This window comes from Bison bison, unplaced genomic scaffold, assembly GCF_000754665.1.
Source record: "Bison bison bison isolate TAMUID 2011002044 unplaced genomic scaffold, Bison_UMD1.0 scf7180017864190, whole genome shotgun sequence".
NCBI classification, from domain to species: domain Eukaryota; kingdom Metazoa; phylum Chordata; class Mammalia; order Artiodactyla; family Bovidae; genus Bison; species Bison bison.
Genome location: NW_011494762.1, coordinates 1,926,939 through 1,936,859, shown reverse-complemented (window position 1 = coordinate 1,936,859; position 9,921 = coordinate 1,926,939). Strand labels below are relative to the sequence as shown.

The 9,921-nt window shown below is 35.5% G+C and overlaps 1 protein-coding gene across 1 annotated transcript in view; it reads right to left on the bottom strand.

The window, feature by feature from the left end:
- Nucleotides 1–9,921, bottom strand: part of PDK1 (pyruvate dehydrogenase kinase, isozyme 1) — a 42,983-nt gene that overhangs the window by 24,540 nt on the left and 8,522 nt on the right. Inside the window, exons 4-8 of the mRNA XM_010843827.1 lie at nucleotides 8,756–8,940; nucleotides 8,358–8,453; nucleotides 7,274–7,351; nucleotides 5,475–5,551; nucleotides 3,563–3,661 (exon numbers count right to left, since the gene is read on the bottom strand). Coding sequence (XP_010842129.1) covers nucleotides 3,563–3,661; nucleotides 5,475–5,551; nucleotides 7,274–7,351; nucleotides 8,358–8,453; nucleotides 8,756–8,940 — 535 coding nt within the window. The remainder of the gene's footprint in view (nucleotides 1–3,562; nucleotides 3,662–5,474; nucleotides 5,552–7,273; nucleotides 7,352–8,357; nucleotides 8,454–8,755; nucleotides 8,941–9,921) is intronic.

The window sequence follows — 9,921 nt, the reverse complement described above, 5'->3', positions numbered from 1 at the left end:
AGCATCAGTCCTTCCAATGAATATTCAGGACTGATTTCCTTTAGGATGGACTGGTTGGATCTCCTTGCTGTCCAAGGGACTCTCAACAGTCTTCTCCAACCGTTCAAAAGCATCAATTCTTTAGCACTCAGCTTTCTTTATGGTCCCAATTCTCACATCTATACATGACTACTGGAAAAACCATAGCTTTGACTAGACAGACTTTTGTTGGCAAAGTAATGTCTCTGCTTTTCAATATGCTGTCTAGGTTGGTCATAGCTTTTCTTTCAAGGAGCAAGTGTCTTGATTTCATGGTTGCAGTCACCATCTGCAGTGATTTTGGAGCCCCCCAAAATAAAGTATCTCACTGTTTCCATTGTTTTCCCATTTGTGTTCAAGTGATGGGACCAGATGCCCATGATCTTAGTTTTCTGAACATTGAATTTTAAGCCAACTTTATCACTCTCCTCTTTCACATTCACTAAGAGGTTCTTTAGTTATTCTTTGTTTTCTGCTATAAGGGTGGTGTCTAAAATGTGCCAAAAGCCAGGGAATTGAGAGGGTTATTAAGCCCAGATCAAATACTTAATGAATTCAGTTGAATAAGTAAATAAATGTTTGTTCTTAATAGCATAATAAAAAAATAGCTCATTATATCGAAGAGTTGGACATGATTTAGTGACTGAACAACAAAAATAAACATGGAAGAAGAAAAAAAAGACTAAAAGTTCTCCTAAGATCAGCAAAAGAAAAAGATACCAGTTCTATTCAGCACTGTACTAGAGGTTCTAGACACACCAATTAGGCAAAGAAAAAAAAATCAGATTGGAAAGGAAGAAGTAAAATTATCTCCATTTGTAGATGACATGATCTTGTGTAGAGAAAATCCTAAGGCGGTCACAAAAAATATTATAAGAACTTATAAATGACTCTGGCAAGGTTGCAAGATACAAGATCAACACACAAAAATCACTTATATTCTTATATACTGGCAATATATAATTCAAAAATTAAATTAAGAAAACAATTCCACTTAAAAAGCCCCGAAAAGAATGAAATATCTAAGTACAAACTTAATAGATGAAGTGTAAGACTTGTGCACTGAAAGTCAGAAAACATTGCTGGAAAAAAGATTTAAATAAGTGTAAAGAAATCCTGTTGTTCACAAACTGGAAGACTTACTTGATTTAAACAATGAACTTGATCCCCATAAAAACTCAAGCTGATGTTTCTTTGCAGAAACTAACACACTGATACCTAAAATTCTTATGAAAATGCGTGGAACCCACAATAGCCAAAAAACGTTGAAAGAGAACAACAAAGTTTGAGGAAGCACATTTGCCAATTTCAAAATTTACAACCAAGAAATAATAATCAAAATGTTCCTAAGGAGAGATATGCAGACCAATGGAATAGAATTGAGAATCCAGAAATAAACCTATACATTTATAAGCAATTAAATTTTGACAATGATGACAAGAAAATTCGAATGCGAAAAAATAGTCTTTTTACAAATGGTACTGGGACAACCAGATTATCCACAGGCAAAAGAATGAAACTGGATTCCCTACTTCAAATCATTTACAAAAATTAACTCAAAATGGATCAAAGACCTAAATGTAAGAACTGAAACTTTAAAACTCTTAGAAACAAAGGCATATATTATTGTGACTTTTGAATTAGGCAATGGCTTCCTGCATGTGACACTAAAAGCACAAGCAATAAATGAAAAAAAACAGAATAATTAAAATTCTTCAAAATTAAAATCTTTGTGTTTCAAAGAACACTCAAGAAAGTGAAAAGGTAAGCCACAGAATGGGAGAACACTGGCAAATCATATATCTCATCAGGGACTAGTATCAAGAATAGAAAATAAACAAATGGAGAAAACTCTTACAATTCAACAATAAAAAGACAACCTACTTAAAAACTGAGCAAAGGATCTTAATTGACACTTAAAAAAAATACCATGAAATATTAGAATTAGAATGGCTATCATCTAATAGAATGGCTATAATCAAAAAGACTGACAATAACAAATGTTGGTAAGGATGTGGAAATATTGCTACCTTCACTCATTACTGATGGAAATGTAAAATGGTACAGTCACTTTTAAAATGAGTTTGGTATTCCTCAGAAGTTAAACAGAGTTACCTATAGACAATTCAGCTTTTAGGTATATACATAAGAGACCCGAAAACCAATGTTCACTTATACACAAATGGCAGCATTATTTATAATAACAACAACAAAAAAAATGAATGGCTACATGCTATAACATTATATTGAGTGAAAGAAGTCAGTCACAAAAGACTACATATTGTATGACTGAATTTTTATGAAGTGTCCAAAATAGGGAAGTCCATACACAGAAAGTGGATTAGTGGTTGCCAAAGGGTGGGGAGAGGGAGTAATGAGGGGTGACTGTTAAAGAGCACTGGTTTTTTTCTTGGGATTGAGAAAAATGTTCTGAAATTAAACAGTGGTATGGTTACACAACCTTGTGAACACACTAAAAACCACTGAATTGTGTATTTAAAAAAAAACACTAGATATCTTCAAAGTCTCTGAAAGATGATTATTTCTAGTCTGGAATTCCACGTATGGACTTAAATACTGGGAAAATGGCAACTGAGGCTAGGCAACTGAGAGGGGAGATGCTCTAAGAGAGCTAACTCCTAAGCTACCATAACCAAAAGCCAATATTTGCTGTTAAAAAAATTTTAATTTCATAAACAGCAATATTAGACAATGTCTTTCAACTACAGCAATATGAAAAGAAATAACAAAAAGACAGTCTCTGAGTAGTGACCTACAAGTGGCAAGGAACTGACATATTTCATTTTCATCTCTCTGCATTTATTAATTCAATACAAAATTTTAAATGATTATTTAAAAAAGAGAAACATCATCATACTCTAAGAAACTGAGCTATCTAAGAAAAATATAGTAGAAAAGGCTTGGGACTAGAGTCAATGAACATGAATTTGAACAAACTCAGGGAGATTATGGAGGATAAAGGAGCCTGGCGTGCAGGAGTCCATGGCATCACAAAGAGTTGGACGACTCAGAAACTTAACAGGGGTCAAAGGACTGACATCCTGTCCTGTGTCATTTATTGGCTATTTAATAATGAGCTAATCACTGTGTCTAGTTTCTGTAAAATTGAGAATAAAATTACCTTTGCCCCTTACTGAAGAGCTGTTAGGAAAATCAAATGAAACACTTAAAAGCAGATTTTAAAACATTGTTTAAAAAGGAGAAATTATGTACTATCTACATAATACTGTAAATACCCAAATATTTTAGATTTTACTTATCGAAGTAGATATCAAACTAGACAGACATGATTCTACAAAACTGTCTGTCTCCAGGGTTTACTTTAACCTGAATCATCTGGATGAAGGGTCAGAACAGAAACGGACTCACGGGAAAATTTCATAACCTGCCAGATAAATGAAACGATGTGCTTATTATCTAGAAGGAACAGGATTTCTTTCTTTCTAAGAATAAATTATGTCTTCTGGAAAACATGTACATGTCTGTACATTAGTTTTTAAAAATTTAAAAAAACAGCACTCACCTTCACAGTCAAATCCTCTTTACCCAGTGTGACATGGACCTGAATAGGCGGATAAACACCTTTGTCAGCATGATGCTCCATCGTTGCTCTCATTGCATTCTGAAATACATAAGGGTTATGTTAAAGATACAACTTTAAAGAAGGAGAGAAATTAAGTACAATTTTCAAGTATATATGCACTCCTTGATATTTTTAAAAATTTTAATGAAAACATGCCTAAGAATTGTAATTCATAACTAAATTTAAAGAACTACTTCTAAAAAATAAGTCAGTTTTGGAGGACTTGGTAGGTAAAAATCCCAACTAAATTCTGAATATTTTCTAAAATCAGAATCTCAACATTTTTAACTAGCTTTATATGAAAGCAGAAAATTCTACCCAAATATTTTTATAATTTGGGAGACAATGGGCAAATCTTATTTTTGAAAACAGTCTCATCTCTATTTTAAAGAACCATTTTAATTGTCATAAACTGCTGTCATAATTGCATAAATTAAGAAAAAGCGATTTTTTCATTTAGTACTAATACAAGTCTTATTATGATGTAGAAATAAATCTAATTTACTACTAATTGGAAACCAGAATATTTATTTACACAGTAAAACAGTTTTGACCAATTTCTAAAGGACACAGGGTACACGATGTCAACAGAGCATAAGCACTAAGCAATAACACGACATGTAGCGTTGAAGCAGGAACTGCCAAGACTAGATACAGTTTAAAAGGCAAAAGGCTGGACTGCACTTGGAGTGTGTAGCCCTGGAACACCAATCAGGACAGAGTCTCCCGAGGAAGAGATTCTGTCATCTCTACCAAAGGCTGTTTAAGATCAGGTTTCAGATGGAAGCCATTATTACTGATATGATATAAAGTCTGTTATATAATATGGTAATGTTTCTTTTATTAAGCATCATAGGGAATGAGATCTTTAGGTGACTGAAATTTCAAGGAAAAAATTACTTTTAATCCTTTAAGTGCAAATCGTTTATTCATTTAACCACTTTGGTAGAAAGATTTTTGTAAAATATTAGATACATTCTTGCTGTCTTAGAACCAAGAACATTTTTCAATCTTTGTTATTCTAAGACAGTCAGCCAGTTTTTCTATGTTTCAGTGTATTTTTCTTTTTTCATGATCAGGCTGAAAGCCACCTCGTCTCTCTTCCACCTGCTCCTGGCTGAAGACATGGTAACCACACTGAGAGAGACTACAGGCTTGATGTGGGGTAGTATTTTCAGCCCCATGGACCCATACTCATCACACACTTTCCTGTCTACCAGCAACTGTCTTTGGTATGGTGCTGAGAAAAAAATGTACTCTCAACATTATGAGCACAATTGTATTTAGTTTTCAAATTTTGTTGTAAAGAGCAAATATAACAGCAGAAGTCACATAAGTCAATGTAAGCGACTTTCTCCAAAAAAATGCATACAACAATGTGTATGACAGTGGGACTGTGGTCCTTTAGGGGTGGAGAATCATTCTTCTAAACATTTTGCTTTGTAAAAATACAAATAAAATTGTATCAAACACGTATAACGTGCTGCCATTGTATAAGACATTTAGGATATTATTCTCAATCTTCGTAACAACCTGGATAATAATAATATCCTTGTTTGACAGAGGAGGAAACTGAGGCTTGGGGTTGAGAGACTTGCACAAGGTCACACACATCTTAGGTGGCAGAACTGGAATTCAAATCCAGGTCTTTCTGAGCCCCAGGTCTGAGCTTACCACTACACTGAGGGCATCAGTGTTGACCAACAGCTTATCTGCACTGATGTGCCATGAAACACCAAAGGGCATCTTTTAATGAAACTGAGGAAAACCTGGTAGAGTATTTAAACTTTCAAAGCAGATTCCTAACCTTAGGAAAGGACTGATAAAGGTGATGTAATACTATGTTACAAACCTTGAAAAGTTCAAACACCATGTGATAGAGGTGGGATGGTACATAAACCACTTGTATTGGCTGTCCTGGTGATTTTGCTACAGAGCAGAAGAGAAAAATATGAAAGTACAGAGAGATGTGCTTAAAGCATTTTAAAGAATATATTGTGTAGTGCTGAAAAGAAAACATTTACTATGGAGGATAGTACTACTGGGGGGAGAAGGGCTACACCAGTTTTTTACTGTATCTGTGTTTGAATGCCAGGCTCACACAATTTATACCTGCCTGTGACAACATGAGTCCTGCAGTCACTCTTGCAATCCTGCATAACCATCTACCAACCCATCTTCCCATTCTTGTCTATGATGGTTGAGTCTGTTTAAGACACTCAGTCTTACGGTCAGAATTTTTTCCTTCCAAAAAGAAGTGTTAAAGTCTTTAAATTCCATGGTCCAACTCACATAAATACATTCTTTCTTTAAAAAGCCATTTTTTAATTGTTTCACCCAGGTGGGATGCTTTGTTTTATTCTGGGCATTTCTGTGCATATAGATTCAAATAAAAACTTTGAGCTAGCATTGACTTATCAAGGGCCACTAATTCTACATTCAAACATGTAAGAGGAGCCTAGCTGGGGGTAGAGAACAGATAATAAGCAAACCAGAACTTTCAGTAAAGGAGTAAGAGTCGCCATACCTCAGAATTCTCATTCAGCCAATAAGCTGGACTCTCCAATGAATAAACTGGCTCTGGGAAACACAGATGGTACATCTGGAAACTGCCCACAGCAGTTCAGGTTCCCAAACTGTCACTTGTGCCTTGTGGTTCTTATTCACTGAATGTACTATTATGGCTTTAGAAAAACCAGGCAACTCTATTTTCAATGGGGCAACTTCTTCCACTGCCCTCCCACTCTAAGGTCCAGAATACAACTCAGCAGAAGCCTATTTAATTTTTGCTTCTTACAGGGTCATTCTAACTGAGGTAATGTCTCCCTCTGTCAAACTACCCTACCTCCAGGGAAGACAGAGAGAGACTCATCAATCTCCTTCCGAGGCATCTAAACCTTTTGTGTCCAAAAGAAGACCATCAGAGATAATCAGAGTCTCCAACAGATGGACATCTTTCTTTCTTCTTTCACATCTCCAGTCTTTACTTCCTCGACAATAAAAAATTGGTTTGAAACTCAGGAAGTAGAAATCTTAAAGGGTAAACCTTACATTCAGTTCAGTTCAGTTCAGTCGCTCAGTCGTGTCCGACTCTTCGCGACCCCATGAAGTACATATAAAAGTCAGATGTAATTTTCTTGAAAGCATTAGTCGCTCAGTCGTGTCTGACTCTTTGCGACCCCATGGACTGTAGCCCACCAGGCTCAGGCTCCTCTGTCCATGGAATTCTCCAGGCAAGACTACTGGAGTGGGTAAGCCATTCCCTTCTCCAAGGGGTCTTCCCGACCCAGGGATCAAACCCAGGTCTCCTGCATTGCAGGCAGATTCTTTACCATCTGAGCCACCAGAGGAGGATCACTTTTTTCTGTGACTAACCAGGAAATAAAAAATATGCAAAGAATCAATATTATCAATTAAAATAATGAAAATGGGAAAGAAAAAGGCAAAATGTCTTTCAGAAAAAATCCAACTAAATTAAAAAATATACATATATACGTACACACACATAAATACAAATATTTTTAACATGATTTCTCTCCCTCAGCTTTCATATCCAATAAACAAGTTGTTTTATATTAAAACAAATCTAACTTATCATTCCTTCTCAGGTAATCATAATACTAATCATTTAGGAAAAGGCATCAGGCTTACCATTTAGTTCTTCAAGTTCTAGTTCGGGAGAGTTAATATAATACAAATCACACAGACGCCTAGCATTTTCATAGCCATCTAGTGTGAATCAAAACAAAAAAGTCATTAAATAAATTTACTTCTGCTTCATGAAGATGGCAATAATATATAGACAAATGAAATTTTAAAGCTTTCTACAGAAAAAAATATACTTTAATAATCTTAGTTTGGGGACGGTCTTTTTATAGTATGACATGACAAAGCCTAAGGCCGTATAAAGCAAAAAGTGACAGATATGATTACCAAAAAATTTTCAAATATCTGTATGGAAAAAGAAACCATAAACAAAGTAAAAAGAAAACCAGCAGATTGAAGAAAATATTTACAATACATGTAAATAAAATTTAGAATTGGTAAGGGTTTAGGGAATACTCACTTTCATTCATTGTTTGATACATTTTTGGAGTTATAAAATTTTAAATACATTTAAAATATTTTTAATTCTAGAAACCCTGCCTTCTAAAATACTAGCAAAAGTCAGCACATATATAAGGATGTCTACTGCAATATTGTTGGTGATAGAAACAACAGAAATATGCATCAATAGGAGTACGGATTAATACAGTCTGATACATCCCTAACAGTCATTCAAAGACCTGGTGTATACCCACGTATACTACACATGGCACGATGCTTGTAAATTTATAGAAAAACATACACAAACTACCCCATGTTCCAAAAACAGCAATGTAAGACCAACAATTATGTGCGTGCACAAGCATATATGGTTCAAACAGAAAAAGCTGTGGCAAGATACAAGCCAAACTATTATGAATTATGGCTTCAATATAGGGAATTAGAAAGGAGGGAATAAGGAAATATTTTGAAGTCAAATAAATACTCTCATAATATCTTCGCCTTTTGCCTAATAAAGCACAGCATCAACAAAACATTCATCCTATACATAGTGCACAATTAGCATTATAAAGGCATTTTCAAACCTATGCATGGGTTATATCATTTTATCTCATGATTCAAATAACTGTTTTAATAGCACTCAACAGTTCTGAATTGGCATTCTTCCTGAAAGGAGAAACGCATTTACCTTTAATAACTTCAACCACACTGCAGTTGGGATTTATACTTCCGACGTGTTTCCGATGAGATAGGCTTCCTTTGTCTTTTCCACCAAATAATAAAGCTATAAAAAATTAAAAAACAAATAAAATATGCTAAAATACATAATGCTGCTGTCTGGATTTGAATACTGTTTCTCTAATTGGTATCAAAACAGTAGAACAAGTATTTTCCTTAAAACATAAACATTCTACATAACGTTAAACATAAATTTAAAAACCTCCTTTCAATGGCAGTCTATTTGCTTTCCTTAATACAAAAAAAAAGTAAAAGTAAATATTCTCCCTAAAAGGAAGTTTTCTAAATAAATGTAAAATGTACCAACACAGATTATTTAGCTTCTTCTCTTGACTTCCAGACACTTACAGTGCTGATTAAGTAACATTCTAATTGAAATTCGACTCATGTAGAAACGATCCAAAAAATACTGAACATTCTGGCTGGTGACAGGATCCACCCCGAAGCTCTCCTTGTATTCAACCACACCTTCAGCCATTGTGGGTATCACGTCATTGTGTCGGTTCCTGATCCGTATCACAGTGTCTGTAAAGCTAAACAAACCTGTCTGTCAAAACAGCCAAATATTTTGGCAAGTGAATGTGATACTAAAATCTAAATTTAGCCAATTATACTAGACAAGAAATGCCTAATTCAGTAAAAGAAGCATCAAGGCATGTTTTCTTACACTTATTTAAGTATATTTCAGATAATAAAATATACCATCTCTATAGAGATGTTAGTTCAGTTCAGTTGCTCAGTCGTGTCCGACTCTTTGTGACCCCGTGAATTACAGCATGCCAGGCCTCCCTGTCCATCACCACCTCCCAGAGCTCACGAAAATTCATGTCTATCGAGTCGGTGATGCCATCCAGCCATCTCATCCTCTGTCGTCCCCTTCTCCTGCCCCCAATCCCTCCCAGCATCAGGGTCTTTTCCAATGAATCAACTCTTCGCATGAGGTGGCCAAAGTACTGGAGTTTCACCTTCAGCATCAGTCCTTCCAATGAACACCCGGGACTAATCTCCTTTAGGATGGACTGGTTGGATCTCCTTGCAGTCCAAGGGACTCTCAAGAGTCTTCTCCAACACCACAGTTCAAAAGCATCAATTCTTCGGCACTCAGCTTTCTTCACAGTCCAACTCTCACATCCATACATGACCACAGGAAAAACCATAGCCTTGACCAGACAGACCTTTGTTGGGAAAGTAATATCTCTGCTTTTGAATATGCTATCTAGGTTGGTTGTAACTTTCCTTCCAAGGAGTAAGCGTCTTTTCATTTCATGGCTGCAGTCACCATCTACAGTGATTTTGGAGCCCCCAAAAAATAAAGTCTGACACTGTTTCCACTGTTTCCCCATCTATTTCCCATGAAGTGATGGGACCAGATGCCATGATCTTCGTTTTCTGAATGTTGAGCTTTAAGCCAACTTTTTCAGTCTCCTCTTTCACTTTCATCAAGAGGCTTTTGAGTTCCTCTTCATTTTCTGCCATAAGGGTGGTGTCATCTGCATATCTGAGGTTATTGATAT